The 20,719-nt window shown below is 38.6% G+C and overlaps 1 protein-coding gene across 3 annotated transcripts in view; it reads right to left on the reverse strand.

Moving 5' to 3' along the window:
- Positions 1–20,719, reverse strand: part of LOC127412387 (threonine aspartase 1-like) — a 58,539-nt gene that overhangs the window by 10,467 nt on the left and 27,353 nt on the right. For all 3 annotated transcript variants that reach the window (XM_051648699.1, XM_051648697.1, XM_051648700.1), the window contains 3 exons: positions 13,970–14,080; positions 10,633–10,737; positions 4,759–4,832 (listed from right to left, as the gene is read on the reverse strand). In XM_051648699.1, the coding sequence (XP_051504659.1) occupies positions 4,759–4,832; positions 10,633–10,737; positions 13,970–14,080 (290 nt within the window). The remainder of the gene's footprint in view (positions 1–4,758; positions 4,833–10,632; positions 10,738–13,969; positions 14,081–20,719) is intronic.

Consider the following 20,719-nt stretch of genomic DNA (forward strand, 5'->3'; position numbering starts at 1 on the left):
TACAGTAGTTATGGACGACGCAATTTTACAGTTAAACATTTTTTAATGTGCAAAGTATTGATAATCAAAATGAGTAAAACTAATTAACTTTTACAATTATATTCACACAATAAAAACATTATAAAATTTTTTACTTACATATTTTCTACAGCACAATACACTTCCAACAACCAGTAGTGTATTAATAAATGAAAAGATGGGTAACATTTGTAGTTATTTATTATTTTTAGTAGGCTATAACAGTCACTGCTACCAAAAACAATCAGTCTTCAGCTGAGTGAAAAGACAAAAACAGCTGTCGCAACCAGCACTAACATCTTTAAGTCTACGAGTGTCCCAACGTGCAATCAAAATTCATCCACACACTCACAGTTTTCACGTCTACTTGCACATTAGTGGTCATACACTGGAAATACGTAAGACAAGTGGGTAAGTAGGCAAGACCAAAGCCGCAAGTGGGGGTATTGGGACAGGGCCAAAGAGTGCGCACAAAGCGCACAACGTCATTGCCATTGAAACCAGATACATTTCAGCGGATTTGCTGAAAGACTAGAATGAAAATATCGTCAAATCAACGTGCGACGCATCAAAATTTCTTCTCTTCTCTGCAAACAAAACCAAAGACAATAACGAGAAGGAAAATGAGTATATTAAATGTAATTAGAAAAATATCAGTGAGCCTACCAGCTGAAACCGGGACATACATTGTTTCGAAAATTGTCGGGACACACCTCTTAAAAACGGAACGTCTGGTCACCGTACTTATATTAGCAAATACTTGTGCAGGATGGGAACATTTCTTCTTTGCTCATCTTACAGTTTTTCTCAATCGCTTTGGCTCAATTCTCGAATGAGAATGTTTATTTTTTTTTTTCAAAATAATAAGTTCAAATCTCTGAACAATTAGTTTCTTGTTCACACCAGATTTGAATTTCTTCAATTGGCATGTTTGCAAAAGAATAAGTACAAATTGTCTACAATTTGCACAATAACTAAATGCACATTGCTTACTGATCAAATATGAGTTGATTCTCAGTGAAATTGTCATACTCTTCATTAACTTTTAAACATTATTTCATCATGTGAGCCATCACATGCAAAATGATCCATTCAATTATCAAAATATGTCAGACATACATGTATATTCCATAAATATCTATGACATGGAATGTTTGTGATGTCTGCTAAATCTCTGGCCAGACCAACAAGAGCGACAGGATGTCCACCAAGAAGATGGGAACTTGTAGTGTTACTACTGTGAGCAGGTACAATTTATTGTTTTTTACAGAACTACCGTAGGTGTTTTCATTGTTGCGTTTTTTTTTTTTTTTTTTTTTAATGCATAGATGTAATTTTGTGGCAATTTTCTGTTCATGACTTTACATGTAAGAAATGTGTAAAAACGGACATGCAAATGTGAATTTTCTGTTTACATGTAACACATTGCTACAAAAATAAATTTACTGTATACATACAAATGTGAATATCCTTTTTCTGTGTACTACAGTATTGTACAGTATTGACTTTTCCCAGTTGAAATCAGTATCTAAAAAGCTCAGTGTGATACACAATAGCATTCAGCTAGACAAAACTGACATTCTTGTATAGTACAGTAAGCAGTCAGTGTCAACAAAAAAGTAGAACAAAAATGAAATTTGGATATAACAAACATTTCCAGGGTTGACTGCCATGGTGAAAAAACGTCGAAACATTTTGACCAGTACGGCTCACACGATGACAAAAAAAAACTTTTCATTTTGGTGGCATTGGCCAATTTACTGACACAATAACTAGGTTTTGAAGCATGAATTAAATGTTTTGGGTGAGTTACTACATTTTGCAGATGTGCAATAAAGTTGTGATGTCCCATAAAACAGTTGTGACAATTTCACTTACAGTTTAGAGAATGTTAAGACTTCTCTAAAAGTTTCAAAAAATGAGGATGGATGGATGATTGGATGTGCAACTAGTTAATACATTTGGATGGATGGATGGATGGATGTACGGACATGCAAAGATGGATGGACATGCAAACTAGTTAATACATTTGGATGGATGGATGGATGGATGGATGGATGTGATCCCTGATGATGAACTCAAGAGTAACACTTCGTCCTAACTAAACTCGATGCAACAAGTTTGCATCAATCAAATTTAACTGTGGGTGGAGCTACCCAGCTTGATGCACCGGAAATAGAAACCAAGCGATTGACAAGATATCTTGATGAGCGATGCTGTTAGCAGTCACGGCAGGTTTAGCATTAACATTATTTGCCTCTGAGTAAGTACGCTCAGCGGGAAATTACCACCGCACCTTCATTCTCCTTTCAAAGACATTACCTGAAGCGAGGATATGAAGTGTTTTCTGGGAGTTTAACGTCTTTGCACCTTTGTCCGTGCCAAAGAAAGTGTTTTCTTACAATCATAAGTCAAATTTCTTTGGCTCTTCAAACATGCTCTACACATGAAGGGCCCCTATACAGACCCTTACTGCAACATACAGCCCAACATAGCAACCATGTAAACATAGATACACACAGAAAAGGTTGAGGAGTTTGAAGGTAAGAAGGCTCGTTAGTGGAAGAGATTCATCAATGCCAGGCATAAGAGCCAAAGAGCTTGAAGCAACAGCAAGCCTCTGCTTCTATCCAACCTAAACCCTTTCTGACAATAGAATGGACAAAGAGTACATTGGCTCCTGCAAAACTGACTAGAGGCCATGTTCAGAGCACAAATTCAACAAAGGACTATTCTAAAACGGGTCAATGCACACTTCCTGCCATGCTCCAAGCTACTGGCTTGAATAGAAACAGTTAAAATGGCACTCACTCCAAGAGCTCTGTACTGTTTTCTTTATCTCGCTGAGCTACTAATCAGCTCTGGGCTTTCATCTCATCAAACACACACACACACACACACACACACACACCACACACTGTAGTACAATGCATGCAGGAATGGGAGGAATGTTTCTGGAATGGTACAGGAATAAGTTGGTGTCTTTATGCCATTCTCGTTCCTTAAAGTCGTCAGAAGACAGATGCACGCAGACCCGTAACGTTCAGTCAAAGGTAGAATTCGTCAGCACAGCTCTTTTTGTTCAGCTTCATTCTATGAGAATATCGTTTCAATTATATAACAGAAACCTATGAACTAATTATCTTTAGTCCAACAGTGTCTCTGAATCTTTGAATAGCTATATGTTAGATGGGGAAGGGGTGGCTTGCCATGTCCTCACCATTTTCTTGGCATAAGGAAGTCCTCATGCCTAGGTTGCCCTGAGCCTCATTAATAATAATAATCTTTTTAATGATAACACAAATAAACAGGGATGGAAATAGTAAGGCATTTAATGATTGTGGTTCAGATTCGTCTTAATGATTCCGGTTCCCTAACAATTCCATTAAGGATTCTTTTAGAACTTTTGAAAAATTAATATTTGGTAAAAAAGCATGCATAAAGGCAATCCAATAACAAGTCCTAAATATACTTAAAATAATACACAAATAATACAAAATACTATAATACAAATAATACTCTAATAATGACCTGACAGCGCTCTATCTTCTTCTAAAAATCTTAATTTGTGTTCTGCTGATGAAAAACAGTCATACATATCTGGGATGGCATCAGGGTAAGTGAATAATGAGAGAATTTTCATTTTTGGGTGAACTATTCCTTTAAGCTCAATCGACAGCCTTTGTGGCATAATGTTGATTACCACAATCAATTATTTAGACTAGTCCCTCCTTTTCTTTAAAAAGAGCAAAATTTTAGGTTACAGGCTTACAATGGAAGTAAATGGGGCCAATGTTTGGAGGGTTTAATGGCAGAAAGCTTATATTTTATAAAAAAAAGCACATACATAAATTCTTCAGTTAAAAGTAGTATTATTTGAGCTGTAAAGTTGTTTAAATTCATTTTAGGATTGTAGTTATGTAAAATTGGATGTAACTTTACACTGAAAAGGTTAATAAGCGATTTTATCACACTAAAATCATGTTAACAGGCATACTGTTTAAGTCTTGCAGATATACTTTTAAAACATTGTAATGTTTCCGAATTGGCCACGTTAAATTCCAGTGCAAGTGCCTCACTGTAACAGTTCATGGAGTCGGACATTGAGACAAAAGTAATAACTTGCGTTTCAGTAAGTCAGATTAATTCAGTTACCTCTCAGACTGATTGAAAAATATTTTTCATTCACTAAAAAGAACAGGCTCATAAGAGTCATTGGTTCGTGAATAGAACCACACTGTTAACGCTGTATGTTTTTCATTCTCTAAAAAGAACAAGCTCAAACAAGTTGAGGAAATCGTACTACATTGGTAGCAGAGCAGCTGAAAAGCGCTGCAGAAAACACTATGAAAGCATTTTATTACGGTGTTCCGCCTGCATCGGAATAGAATAATGCACATTCAAGAACCGTAAACAGAAACGAACATTCATGGTTCCGGTATTGGAACGTTCTGAATAAGAATTGGTTCAGGGTTTCCATTCCTACTAATACACATTTTTTAATTTTTACACTTGAAAACTTGATTTAAACTAGTAATACACAGCATTCTGCAAACTAAAATTTTAGTATAAAGACTCCTAAACATTATAACTGTCCATTATCCCATATAGCCAATTTCCCTTTCGGAGTCCCTTTCGATCTATTTTGCCTTCCATTGCCTGCCCCAGTCCCACCAAACATTCTGCTCTGTTGAGGCAGTATGAACCTCTGATGATTGTGTCACTATAGGAATTTCTTACCCTGGCTTTACTGTCCTGGGCAGACATGTATCCCACACACATGCTCTCTGTAGTATGGCTCCACAGAAACTCCACTATGTACAAAAAGGGAAAGAATGGTGGAGAGATTCAGCAACTAAAAAGCCATTACACAGGAACACATTCAGTTTTCTATAATAAAAAAATACACCAGAATGAGTAACATGGTTGTAAATGTAGCCTTTAATTAAACGGTCAACCAGGAGGTGCTAGCTAATTTGATACCAAATGTTAGTCTGTAGAATCTGATAAACTTATACAGTATATCCCATATATTAAAATTAAAAAAAAATTAAAAAAAAATTAAAAATCTAACAATAACTTAGGTAAAAATTAATTTTACATTAAATAGTAGTTTAACATATCTCATAGTTCTCACAACAACAAACATGGGATTTGTGCCTCTAATCCTTTTTTTTTTTTTTTTTTTAAGTTATGGGACACCAAAGTGTAACATATTTGTGGAATGCGTTATTTACATTTTACCCAAAGCGACTTAGGGTGTACTCACACTAGGCGATCTGAACCGTGCCCGAGCACGTTTGACCCCCAAAGTCCAGTTCATTTGACTAGTGCGATCGCTCCATATGCTGAACCGTGCCTTGGCCCGCTTGAAGAGGTGGGCTTGGGCACGGTTCAGTTGGCTCGGGCACGGTACGCATCTAGTGTGATCGCTAACCGTGGCCGAGCACGGAACTCGAAACATGACGTCAATGATGAAACTGTTCCATTTAACAAGCATGCTGGCAAAGGGATCACTTCAGTCTATGTCAGAGGTGCAGTGTTTACTGGAAATTTGTGCTGACGAGAGTATACAGGAACAACTGGATACAACACTCAAGAACTCCCAAGATATTTGGTCAAATGCGTGACTATCTTCGTGCTCGTGGATACAAAAGATCCATTGAGCGATGACGTGACAAGCTGAAAAAACTGCGGGTTCAGTATCTGAAGGTAAATCTGGTAGCTCAATGGATGAAAAGGATAAATTCCAGTGGTACGATGCTGTCGACAATTAGGCATATGAGAGGGCCGTGTGTCACCACGCCCCAAACGACTCCAAATAAGCCACAAAGTAAAGTTAGAATGATAGACTCCATTGTGCTGTGTGAGAGCTCTTTTCTTCCTGTTTTCTTCAAAACAAAAAGTCATATTGTAATGACGTAAGCATACTCGGGCCCAGAACGTTAAGTGCAATGTGAGTGCAGGACAGCGGGGGAGTGGGAAGGGGGGACAATCGTGCTTGGGCACAGTACAAGGCAATTGGGCCTAGTGTGAGTACGCCCTTACAGTGCCTGGTATACATTTGATCAGTTTGTGTGTTCCCTGGGAACCTTGGCATTGCTACTGCAATGCTCTACCAGTTGAGCTACAGGAACATGAAAAGGAATATGGAAGGGTGTGCCTCAGCTGAGATGAACGCTGGCATGCTTCTCTAATGATCAACACAACAGACAAAGATTGATATCGGAAAAGTGTGTTTTTCAAAACTGTGCAGCACAATTCATATCAGTTTTGAATGTGAAGCGACTGTTCCTTCATTGAGTGTTGGCCCAGTTGCCTAATCATAACAATGCCTCTATTCTCTGAGGCCAGACCACACTTTGAGACCTGTTTATTCTGCCATTTGTGAAAGCAGGGAGCTGCCATGTTTATTCCTGAACTTTTAAACAAAGACGCCTGGAAAAATAGTCAGCATCTTTAGACAAGAATGCAAGGGAGGCATCAGAAAGGAACTGTGGAACAGAACATGATATGGGCAACATTATGAATGGCTTTTAAGGGTCTTTTTAATGACTCAAATGTTCCTCAAAAATGATATCCTACAGGTGACCATTATTTTACATTTTCCCCTTCAGCAAATATACAGTAGGATCCAAAAGTCTGATATGTGGAAATGCTTTTATTAAATTTTTTTCTAATTTAATGCAAAATTTTGCATTACAAATTGTAAAATCAGCATAAAACTTTTAGTGAAACGTTGAAAAATTAAAATGGATATACGTAGATGCTTTCATCATTTCTTAGTATTTGTTAAGTCCCTATTGTACTTTAATGACAGCATGCTCTTGAGCTGGCATGGACTACGCAAGTTTATGTAAGTCCTTGTCCTTTATGTAAATCCATTTTATCCCAGCATGATTTTAGAAGGTTTCAAAGAGTATCTTGTGTGCTTCAAAGAAAGCAAGCAAATCTGACTTTTTGTACACTGCCTGGCCAAAAGAAAAAGTTGCATACTCTAATATTTTGTTGGACTGCCTTTAGCTTTGATTACGGTGCGCATTCGTTGTGGCACTGTTTCGACAACCTTATCACAACATTTATTTCCATCCAGAATTGCATTTATTTTTGGCCGAGATCTTCTATTGATGATGGTAGAGTCGAACCACTCTGTAAAGCTTCTCCAGCACATCCCAAAGACCTTCAATGGGGTTAAGATCAGGACTCTGTGGTGGGAAATTCATGTGTGAAAATGATTCCTAATGCTCCCTGTACCACTCTTTCACAATCTGAGCCGATGAATCTTGGCATTGTCATCCTGGAATATGCTCGTGCCGTCAGGGAAGAAAAAATCCATTGATGGGATAACCTGGTCATTCAGTACATTCAGGTAGTCAGTTGACTTCATTTTACTGCTGCATATCATTGCTGAGTCTAGACCTGTCCAACTGAAGCAACCCCAGATCATAACATTAGCACTCTGCATGATGGGTGCATCGCTTCATGAGCTTCCCTTCTTACCCTGATGTGCCCATCGCTTTGGAATAGGGTAAAGCTGGACTCATCACACCACATGACCTTTTTCCATTGCTTCACAGTCCAATCTTTATGCTCCCTAGCAAATTGAAGTAGTTTTTATTGAAGTATTGAAGTAGTTGGCATTCTTGTGGCCACACAGCTGTTTAGTCCCAATCCTGTAAGTTCTCTTCGTATTGTGCATTTGGAAATGCTCTTTCACTATTAAACATAGCCGTGAGTTCTACTGTACATTTTTTATAATGTGACTTCAAGCGTTTTAGTGATCTCCGATCACGATCATTCAAGATTTTCTTCCGACCACATTTCTTCCATGAAGCTGACGATTCACTACTATCCTTCCAGGTTTTAATAATGTGTTGGACAGTTCTTAACCCAATTCCAGTGATTTCAGCATTCTCCTTAGTTGTTTTCTTTGCTTTATGCAGGCCAATAATTTGCCCCTTCTGAAACACAGTAACATCTTTTCCACTACGACAGGATACATCTTCTGACATGGTTGTTTAAGAAATGAGAAGCTACACACTGCAACAGATAGGGTTAAAAGAATTGTTGCCAGCTGAAACATATTAATCACTGCAATAATGATCCAATCATAGGCTCTTAAGTATCTGCTTATTTAAATCCAAATGGTGACTTTTTTTTTGGCCAGACAGTGTATAAAGGAGTTAACTTGCTCAACATCACAAATAAGCTTGTATTTGATTAGTGATCTAGAGATAGTGCAGAATCTTAAACATTTCATTTTACGTCATTACATTTCTTTGTTTAAAATGTTTTCCAGGTTTAAATGAAAAATAATTCCTGATTTTCAATGTGATCTCAGACTTCTGGATCTCACTTTAGACGTTTGTCCAGTTGGCCACAAACAATGTCCAGTAAACAGGCAAAACTTTGCAGTAACACCCTGCCTCACAGCAGTGCGGAGACACTAACTAAACATGCTACGTTTGTATGTTTTTGGAATTCTGGGTTGGATATTTACATAAATGTAAACAGGCTCTAATTTTAAAGAGGAGACTATGTTAAAAAAATGAGCATACCAAATGCTATAAACCAGTGGTCCCCCCACCCCACCCCACCCCACTTACAAGAAAGTCCGCGCTTCTCCCAATGCAAAAGTATAATGACTGATAAAAATAATAATATGATTACGGTATGTTTTTTGGATCGCGCATTCCTTGCCATATGGTGGGATTTTGCATAACCGCAATAGACAGGATCCTTTAACATTTATAGCAGTTAACATATTTCTACTGGTATACCGTCCACCCTGGCACAGAGCCCTGCAGCCGTTTGATGGTCTCATTATAAAGCGTTAACATGCCAACAAGGTATGCGGTTTTAAGAGATTTTTGAAGTCTTGCTGTACATGGTAAATATGTTGCTGAAATTCCATGAATTTTTAAGATCGAAGAAAAATAACCTCATAAGCACTTGGCCATGTGACAGTCAGCGCACCTCCGTTAGAAGCAGAGTAATTGTGTTTAATTTGCTGTTGTGCAATGTGTCTGTGGTTAGTAGAGTGATATTTCATGAAGTTTTGCTACAGGTGCCAGGGTGTCAATGTCTTTGCACAGTTTTTTTTTTTTTTTTTTTGCTTATCACTTTGAGTTAGACAAGGAAGCTGACATGCCATCTAGTATCAAGCATTTTATAGATCTTTGACTGCCTCAAAGTGCATGAGGTTCTACGACTCCCCTGAAACTCTGGTGCCCACCTTAGGGAGGGTGCAGACCCCAGGTTGGGAAACACTGCTATAAACCATTAGCCTCAGAAATTGTTAACAAAGTCTGCCCACGTATCATACAGATGTTTCAGTAACTACAGCTATGAAATATGTCTCATTCATGCATAATTAGCAAAAACTTGCATACAAACTAAATGAGGTAGGAAAGAATAAAGAGCAGCAAGTTTTTCTAAACAAACACAATCTGAAATTACAAATAAATGAACACTTACATAATTATGTGGTCAAAATTCAGTTTGACTCAAAAAAAAAAAAAAAATGTGGGGCAAGAGGGTTTTTTGCATTTTTAAATAGAGTTTTCCTCAATCTACAACTGCAAGTTGTCATCCATGGTGTCTCACAAGATTCAGCAATTTATTACTCTAAAGCCTGATTTCATTCCTTACAAAATTTACCAAAATAATCACAGTTTCCAACAAAATACCATAGTTACTACAGTTTTTGATACTACAATAAATCTGTAATAACTTGGTATTAGTTACAAAGTTTGCTATGATACATAGTAATGTTTTTTTAACATTAGGGCCAGCGTTTTGTGTTGTAAGATCAGACTAAAACTGGACTATGATCAGACCAAGATTGGACTAAGTTTGGGCTTTGATCAGAGTAAGATCGGACTAATATTGGAATATGATCAGACTATGACTGGACTATGATCAGACTAAGACTGTACTACAATAAGACTAAGATTGGACTATGATCAGACTAAGATCGGACTAAGATTGGACTATGATCAGACAAAAATTGTGCTATGATCAGAGAAAAATCAGACAAAGACTGGACTATGATCAAACTAAGACAAGACTATGACCAGACTAAGATACGACTAAGATCATACTAAGAGTGGACTATGATCAGAGCAAGATCGGACTAATACTGGACTATGATCAGACTAAGACTGGACTATGATCAGACTAAAATCAGACTAAGATTGGACTATGATCAGACCAAGATCGGACTAAAATTGGACTATGATCAGAGTAAGGTCAGACTAAGACTAAACTATGATCAGAATACGATAGGACTAAGCACGGACTAAGACTGGACTATGATCAGACAAAGACTATACTATGATCAGATTAAGGCTGGACTATGATCGGACTAAAATCGGGCTAAGACTGGACTATGATCAGGCTAAGACTGGACTATGATCAGGCTAAGATCGGATTATGACACACATTGATGACGCAAATATGCCACGGTTCAGATGTGATAAGAGACCAGCAGGGGAAGGGGCAGAGGGGGTAGAATCAAACTCATATTTGAACCAACTTATCAAACCAAGTGAGAAAACAGCCTAAAAGCTCGGATGGTGTTTTACGCATGCTTCAAGACAGAGGAGCACGTACCCAGCAGAGCCTGGATGTCTTCAGACCTCTGGTCTTCACATGTGCAGCACCTCAGAACAATGACTCCACCCAGAACACAGTCCTCGCCAGCCAGGAACGGCGAGCCTTAAACACACAAACAAGCCAAATGCATTTCAACCGTGACCCTCTTCCCACTACTATAAGATCGTGTGCATTTTAATGTCCATTCAAATCCTAAATATACATGAAAAATTCATCAGTGGAGACATTTAAGAAAATGCAGCGATATTGTGAATAATTTATTAGTTATGCTCTATTCTGAGAAGTTAATGAAACGAGTGGAAAAGCCATACATTTCTGTACTTTCCCATGCCAACCTAAACGACTGAAAACAATTATTCTTTCCAAACATTTTGTTTTATTAACCAAATGAGAAAAATTGGGAGCAAAAACACTTTTCGCTCTTTAATAGGTTAATGATGGAATGAGTTATTTCTGTAACCCCACATGGAGCTCTGATAAAGAAACTCTGTTTAGAAAGCATGCAGGCAGAAAAAAAAGCCAATACTCATACTTTCCCAAAGGGGAAAATACAGAAAACAGTTTTTGAGCAGCATGACAGGCTTAAAGCCCATTTAAAAGATTGCATCTCAAAACCAAAGTAATGTTAGACACAGACTAGGTTTAAACCACAAATATCATCAGTCCACAGGAGGGAAATGTTTTATTTCATTGTAGATAGGTGGTGTTTCATTAAAGACATATTGATTTAGCACATCATGTTGTATTCAGCTTGTTTACAGAGTACCAGGTTCTTTTTATGACACCTCTCATTTAAAACGCTTTAGTGAAAACCTGGACAGCCTTCACAAAGAATATGGCCTTAACTGCACACTTCACAGGCATCTTAAAACATAGTTTTATCCAATATTCCATTAAAAGGCTTTTGCTCTTTCGATTTTGTCTAAGCATCTCCATAGTCTCATCAACTGTACTTTACTGTGTTTAATTATTATTATAAAACAGAAAGTTCTGACTCTAAATTCTGATTGAATGAGCCATGTTTGAAGCCATTGTAAAATGGCAATATATGCACATCTGTGGCTGCACATTTACCACAGTGAATGTGGTCCAGTAACATTAAGCCAAAACATTATGACCACTCATAGGTGAAGCGAATGACGTTGATCATCTCCTAACAAGGCCACATGTCAATGTCTGGGTAGATTAGATAGTAAGTGAACAATCAGTTCTTATACTCAACATGCTGAATGCAGGAGAAATGGTCAGGAGGAAAGACCTGAGCGACTTCAACAAGGGCCAAATTGTTCTGGCCAGACGACTGGGTAAGAGCATCTCTGAAATGGCAAGACTTGTGGGATGCTCCTGGTCAGCAGTGGTGAGTACCTACCAACAGTGGTCCAAGGAGGGACAAACCAGCTACAGGGTGTTGGGCGCCCAAGGCTCATCGATGTGCGATACTGTGGCACAAGTCACAGAACATTTTAATGATGGTTACTTGAGGAATGTGTCACAACACACAGTGCATCGCACCCTGCTGAATATAGGGCTGCGTAGCCGCAGACCAGTCAGAGTGCCTATGATCTCTGACCGGTCGGAATTGGACCTTGGAGCAGTAGAAGAAGGTCGACTGGTCCGATGAGTCCCATTTTCTTTTACATCACGTGGACAGCTGTGTACGTGTGTGCCATTTACCTGGGGAAGTGATGGCACCAGGATGCACTGTGGGAAGATGACAAGCCGGTGGAGGGAGTGTGATGCTCTGGGCAATGTTGTGCTGGGAAACCCTGGGTCCAGCCATTCATGTGGACATCAATTTGACGTGTGCCACCTAACTAAACATAATTGCAGACCAGGTACACCCCTTCATGGCAATGGTATTCCATGATGGCCTCATTCAGCAGGATAACGCACTCTGCCACAGTCCACATATTGCTCGGAAGTGGTTTGAGGAACATGAAGAAGAGTTCAAGGTGTTGCCCTGGCCCCCAAAACAAGTCTGATCCATGGTGGCTCCACCTCACAACTTACAGGACTTGAAGGATCTGCTGCTTATGTTTTGGTGCCAGATACCACAGGACACCTTCAGGTGTCTTGTAGAGTCCATGCCTCGGCAGGTCGGCGCTGTTTTGGCGGCACGTGGAGCATCAACAGCATTTTAGGCATGTGGTCATAATGTTTTGGCTTGTCAGTGTACATTAATCTGCCAAGTGGAAGCATAGTATGCCATGCACAAACTGCTACAGGATAATGAACCATATTAATTGGCAGACAACTTGTTTGTTCTGATTATTATTAATAATAAATATGGTTTATTGAACATCTGTGTCTTTATCATATTGTTGTTGATGCCATTAAAAACTCTGCTTTGCGTCACGAATAAAAACACCCTTTACCAGTGGTAAAATCACTGTTACAAACGGCCTCTCGTGGCTTATTGATTTATTCAGGGTTCCCACACATTTTGACGACTGCAATTTCCATGACCTTTCTAGTCTTAATCATAACAGTAATCATAATTTACTATCTCTATACTAAGCTCAACCTCTAGCAATTTCATGAGAACATGACTAGAAAAATTTGTTTTCACTATTCACTATATTCACAAATTTTCATAACTTTTCCATGACTTTAAAATTTTTATTGATTTCCATTACTTTCACAGGCCTGGAAATCAAAATTTGAAAATTCTGTGATTTATCCAGGTTTTACATGGCTGTGGGAACCATGTTTATAATAAAATGTCCCACTCTGTTATGTTTTGGACATTTATGAAATGCCCTGAAAATAATGTTCACTAACCAAGCTTTTTAGCATTTAATATAAACACAAGAAAATAAACAAAATAAGATATTAAACCCTAAATATCTCCCACTATTGTGTCAGATTTCCGTGCAACAAAACTATAAAGGTCACAGGCCAAAACCAGCAAATATTCCCACATGTACAATGTGTGCTACATTCGTGAAATCCAAGCGGTCACCCAATTTCACGAGCCTAGAAAGAGAACCACACGAGCAAAGCCTCTGAACATGAAAGAAGAGCTACATCTTCAAATATACTGTCAACAAAGTATTTATGACATCTGAAAATAACTGTGGCCACAGAAATATAATTTAACTAAAAGCTTGTGAGCCCATTCAAAAGAATGTTATTGATCCCCAAATCCAAACAAACTTTAAAAAAGTTGTGGCTGTTGAAATTTTGTAGTGCTCATTTCCAGTCAAACAAGTTGTTAATGATTTTGTTGTTTAGTTTCAGCTGAGGGTTACTCTTCTTCACATATGTGGTGAAGTGATGTTAGCCTGAAAGAGAGAGAGAAACATTAAAACAGGGAGGAGTGGGAGAGACTCACTGATGAACTTGTTTTGCATAGCCTCCAGTAGGGCCTGGTGTGCATTTTCAGCCTGCATGGCGGTTGAGCATTCTTTGGCCAACATGGTGCGAATCAGGTGCTCCCCAGAGCCTGTAATAGTACAGACATGCATTGTGAAACCAGCATTCCACAATTCTTTATCAGTATTTTACAAAAAATAACATAACATGACAAAAAAATACACTAAAAAATAACATCTCATACAACTGCAAGACATTTTACATTTTTTGGTTTCTATTTTGATTGCATAACCAGTTTCAAGAATGTTAGGAGAAATCAGACAGTTTTGACATAGAACTGAATTTCTCAGTGATTATCGTTACCGCTTATTCACAGAATTGTTAGAATAATTATTTCCATCATATTTTTTTATTACCCAAACATGTCGTTCCAAAGCTGTATGACTTATTTTCTTCTGTGGAAAACAAAAGGAAATGTACAGGGTGCCCTTTTCTATACAAAGAAAGTAAATGAGGACAGACACTGCTGAGCTCCAAAAATGACAAAAACATACCATAAAAGTAGTACTAATGCACTGTATTCCTAGTCCTCTGAAGCCATACACTCAAAAAAATATTTTAGCCTATTTTTAAGATTTAACCTTGTGTGAACCGGCTACCTTCTGTGCGGACATTGTGTTTTGTCTTCGCTATGTGCTATGCATAATTTAATTTAATTTAAACTGACTGATCTCAGTTCAGGACAATCTGGGCTGTCAGTAAAGGGTTAAACTTTTAACGCACAGAGTCATGTGACTAAACAACATGCCACCAATCTCAGCAGAGTTTGTCTTTGGGAGAAATACCAAGAAAACTACATCTGGTAAGAAACCTTATTAAGTTTTTACATTGAAACCTGTTTAAGTCAAAAGATTCAAGAGTCTCTAGTTTCATCCGATATGCCATTATAAAATGTGAGTGATTTATCGCAAAACGGCACGAAGTTAAACACAATGACTACATACGAGGACTATAGGACTCTATTTCCCTTTTAAATCCTATATTCACTGTGCATTGAGAATCTATGAGTTCATCCAAAAGTTGAAAAATTTTGCTTTCCGAGGCTTTATATGGAGTTAGGATGAAAATAAGGTACATTTCAAACTGTTCTGAGACCAGTGCAGACAGACAGCACACTGGAGGTTAAGTCATTCACTAAATAGCAAGAAAGGGAACATCCTATAGCTTTCCTATGAAGTGCATTTAATCCAAACTTCCGATCAAAAGTTCAGTTTCAGGTAGCAGATGATGCTTGAACCACTCAACATTGTTGGCAGACATGGTACAATGGTAATCAGTACTTAGATTCAGACTTTATACTGTATCGTTTTAGTTTAACATGGTTGGCAGTGATTGGACGATGCTGTCCATTACTTGTATCAGAATTAATTATGCTAATTTCTGATTGGTACAATGCTTCAGCACTGGCTATCACTTGTTTGTTTGACAGTACAAAGAGAGAACTTTGAGATTTTCTTGCCAAAGTAGAAAAAAAGCATTATATATATATATATATATATATATATATATATATATATATATATATATATATACAGTGGTGTGAAAAAGTGTTTGCCCCCTTCCTGATTTCTTATTTTTTTGCATGTTTGTCACACTTAAATGTTTTAGATCATCAAACAAGTTTAAATATTAGTCAAAGATAACACAAGTAAACACAAAATGCAGTTTTTAAATGAAGGTTGTTATTATTAAGGGAAAACAAAATCCAAACCAACATGGCCCTGTGTGAAAAAGTGATTGCCCCCTAAACCTAATAACTGGTTGGGCCACCCTTAGCAGCAACAACTGCAATCAAGCGTTTGCGATAACTTGCAGTGAGTCTTTTACAGCGCTGTGGAGGAATTTTGGCCCACTCATCTTTGCAGAATTGTTGTAATTCAGCCACATTGGAGGGTTTTCGAGCATGAACTGCCTTTTTAAGGTCATGCCACAGCATCTCAATAGGATTCAGGTCAGGACTTTGACTAGGCCACTCCAAAGTCTTCATATTGTTTTTCTTCAGCCATTCAGAGGTGGACTTGCTGGTGTGTTTTGGATCATTGTCCTGCTGCAGAACCCAAGTTCGCTTCAGCTTGAGGTCACGAACAGATGGCCGGACATTCTCCTTCAGGATTTTTTGGTAGACAGCAGAATTCATGGTTCCATTTATCACAGCAAGTCTTCCAGGTCCTGAAGCAGCAAAACAGCCCCAGACCATCACACTACCACCACCATATTTTACTGTTGGTATGATGTTCTTTTTCTGAAATGCGGTGTTACTTTTACGCCAGATGTAATGGGACACACACCTTCCAAAAAGTTCAACTTTTGTCTCGTCAGTCCACAGAGTATTTTCCCAAAAGTCTTGGGGATCATCAAGATGTTTTCTGGCAAAAATGAGATGAGCCTTAATGTTCTTTTTGCTCAGCAGTGGTTTTCGTCTTGGAACTCTGCCATGCATTCCATTTTTGCCCAGTCTCTTTCTTATGGTGGAGTCATGAACACTGACCTTAACTGAGGCAAGTGAGGCCTGCAGTTCTTTGGATGTTGTTGTGGGATCTTTTATGACCTCTTGGATGAGTCGTCGCTGCGCTCTTGGGGTAATTTTGGTCGGCCGGCCACTCCTGGGAAGGTTCATCACTGTTCCATGTTTTCGCCATTTGTGGATAATGGCTCTCACTGTGGTTCTCTGGAGTCCCAAAGCTTTAGAAATGGCTTTACAACCTTTTCCAGACTGATAGATCTCAATTACTTTCTTTCTCATTTGTTCCTGAATTTCTTTGGATCTCGGCATGATGTCTAGCTTTTGAAGATCTTTTGGTCTACTTCACTTTGTCAGGCAGGTCCTATTTAAGCGATTTCTTGATTGAGAACAGGTGTGGCAGTAATCAGGCCTGGGTGTGGCTAGAGAACTCAGGTGTGATAAACCACAGTTAAGTTATGTTTTAACAGGTGGGACAAACACTTTTTCACACAGGGCCATGTAGGTTTGGATTTTGTTTTCCCTTAATAATAACAACCTTCATTTAAAAACTACATTTTGTGTTTACTTGTGTTATCTTTGACTAATATTTAAACTTGTTTGATGATCTGAAACATTTAAGTGTGACAAACATGCAAAAAAATAAGAAATCAGGAAGGGGGCAAACACTTTTTCACACCACTGTTATATATATATATATATATATATACAGTTGTGCTCAAAAGTTTGCATACCCTGGCAGAAATGTTGAAATTTTGGCATTGATTTTGAAAATATGACTGATCATGCAAAAAAATCTTTTATTTAAGGGTAGTGATCATATGAATCCATTTACCATCACATAGTTGTTTGGCTCCTTTTTAAATCATAATGATAACAGAAATCACCCAAATGGCCCTGATCAAAAGTTTACATACCCTTGAATGTTTGGCCTTGTTCCAGACACACAAGGTGACACACACAGATTTAAATGGCAATTAAAGGTTAATTTCCCACACCTGTGGATTTTTAAATTGCAATTAGTGTCTGTGTATAAAAAGTCAATGAATTTTTTAGCTCTCACGTGGATGCACTGAGCAGGCCAGATACTGAGCCATGGGGAGCAGAAAAGAACTGTCAAAAGACCTGCATAACAAGGTAATGGAACTTTATAAAGATGGAAAAGGATATAAAAAGATATCCAAAGCCTTGAAAATGCCAGTCTGTACTGTTCAATCACTTATTAAGAAGTGGAAAATTTGGGGATCTCTTGATACCAAGCCAAGGTCAGGTACACCAAGAAAGATTTCAGCCACAACTGCCAGAAGAATTGTTCGGGATACAAAGAAAAACCCACAGGTAACCACAGGAGAAATACAGGCTGCTCTGGAAAAAGATGGTGTGGTTGTTTCAAGGAGCACAATACGACGATACTTAAACAAAAATGAGCTGCATGGTCGAGTTGCCAATGCCACAAAAAAGCCTGGTTGCCTGACAACACCTTGACACACCTCAAAGCTTCTGGAACACTGTTATTTGGAATGACGAGTTCAAAATAGAGCTTTATGGTCACAACCATAAGTGCTATGTTTGGAGAGGGGTCAACAAGGCCTATAGTGAAAAGAATACCATCCCCACTGTGAAGCATGGTGGTGGCTCACTGATGTTTTGGGGGTGTGTGAGCTCTAAAGGCATGGGGAATCTTGTGAAAATTGATGACAAGATGAATGCAGCATGTTATCAGAAAATACTGGCAGACAATTTGCATTCTTCTGCACGAAAGCTGCGCATGGGACGCTCTTGGACTTTCCAGCACAGCAATGACCCTAAACACAAGGCCAAGTTGACCCTCCAGTGGTTACAGCAGAAAAAGATGAAGGTTCTGGAGTGGCCATCACAGTCTCCTGATCTTAATATCATCGAGCCACTCTGGGGAGATCACAAACGTGCAGTTCATGCAAGACGACCAAAGATTTTGCATGACCTGGAGGCATTTTGCCAAGAAGAATGGGCAGCTATACCACCTGAAAAAATCTGGGGCCTCATAGACAACTATTACAAAAGACTGCACACTGTCATTGATGCTAAAGGGGGCAATAGACAGTATTAAGAACTAAGGGTATGCAGACTTTTGAACAGGGGTCATTTCAGTTTTTTCATTGTTGCCATGTTTTGTTTTATGATTGTGCCATTCTGTTATAACCTACAGCTGAATATGAATCCCATAAGAAATAAAAGAAATGTGTTTTGCCTGCTCACTCATGTTTTCTTTAAAAATGGTACGTATATTACCAATTCTCCAAGGGTATTCAAACTTTTGAGCACAACTGTATACACACACACACACACACACACACACACACACTATATATATATATATATATATATATATATATATATATATATATAAAAACTCAGCAAACAAAAGAAACGTCCCTTTTTCAGGACACTGTATTTTAAAGATAATTTTGTAAAAATCCAAATAACTTCACAGATCTTTAATATAAAGGGTTTAAACAATGTTTCCCATGCTTGTTCAATAGTAATAACGGTAGGCAATTAAGGTCACAGTTATAAAAACTTAGGACACTAAAGAGACCTTTCTACTGACTCTGAATAACACCAAAAGAAAGATGCCCAGGGTCCCTGCTCATCTGTGTGAACGTGCCTTAGGCATGCTGCATGGAGGCATGAGGACTGCAGATGTGGCCAGGGCAATATATTGCAATGTCCATACTGTGAGACGCCTAAGACAGCACTACAGGAAGGACAGCTGGTCGTCCTCGCAGTGGCAGACCATGTGTAATAACACCTGCACAGGATCGGTACATCCGAATATCACACACAGTCCCTCCATCAGTGCTCAGACTGTCTGCAATAGGCTGAGAGAGGCTGGACTGAGGGCTTGTAGGCCTGTTTTAAGGCAGGTCCTTACCAGACATCACCGGCAACAACGTCACCTATGGGCACAAACCCACCTTCGCTGGACCAGACAGGACTGGCAAAAAGTGCTCTTCACTGACGAGTCGTGGTTTTGTCTCACCAGGGGTGATGGTCGAACTCGCATTTATCGTCGAAGGAATGAGCAGGATCGATTTGGAGGTGGAGGGTCCATCATAGTCTGGGGCGGTGTGTCACAGCATCATCGGACTGAGCTTGTTGTCACTGCAGGCAATCTCAACGCTGTGTGTTACAGGGAAGACATCCTCCCTCATGTGGTATCCTTCCTGCAGGCTCATCTTGACATGACCCTCCAGCATGACAACGCCACCAGCCATACTGCTCATTCTGTGCGTGATTTCCTGCAAGACAGGAATGTCAGTGTTCTGCCATGGCCAGCGAAGAGCCTGGATCTCAATCCCATTGAGCATGTCTGGGACCTGTTGGATCGGAGGGTGAGGGCTAGGGCCATTGCCCCCCGAAAAATGTCCGGGAACTTGCAAGTGCCTAGGTGGAAGAGTGGGGTAACATCTCACAGCAAGAACTGGCAAATCTGGTGCAGTCCATGAGAAGGAGATGCACTGCAGTACTTAATGCAGCTGGTGGCCACACCAGATACTGACGGTTACTTTTGATTTTGACACCCCCTTTGTTCAGGGACACATTATTCCATTTCTGTTAGTCACATGTCTGTGAAACTTGTTCAGTTTATGTCTTAGTTGTTGAATCTTTTTATGTTCATACAAATATTTACACGTCAAGTTTGCTGAAAATAAAAGCAGTTGAAAGTGAGAGGATGTTTCTTTTTTTTGTTGCTGAGTTTATATATATATATATATATATATATATATATATATATATATATTATTATTATTATTTTTGCATGTTTATTAGTTGCTATATTAGCATCACAGCAGTCACGCTCGGGTCTCAAGAGATTAAACATTTCAATTTCATAACAAAATTCCATCAAATGAATGTCATTTTTAACTAAATTAAATATAAAAAACTTAAAATATATTTTTTTATTATTTTGTTAACGATTTTTTTAATCAATTTGATAGAATTTTGTTATAAAACTAAAATGCTAAATATACATTATTATTATTATTATTATATATATTTTTTGAGTGTATTAGAACTGTGAGACGCAGAGCCCAAATTTGTATTTGTAATTCACTAAAATCTTCCCCTCCACTGCAGCTCTCAAATATCAAAAGCATCCATGTATATTCTGTTTGTGAAGATGCTTTTTGCCAGGCTTGACGTCAATGTTGCTGAATGCTATTAGCTGTTGCGCCTCTCGTTTAAATATGGAGAATGTGTTTG

The sequence above is a fragment of the Myxocyprinus asiaticus genome, chromosome 21 (assembly GCF_019703515.2).
Source record: "Myxocyprinus asiaticus isolate MX2 ecotype Aquarium Trade chromosome 21, UBuf_Myxa_2, whole genome shotgun sequence".
In the NCBI taxonomy this organism is placed as follows: Eukaryota; Metazoa; Chordata; class Actinopteri; order Cypriniformes; family Catostomidae; genus Myxocyprinus; species Myxocyprinus asiaticus.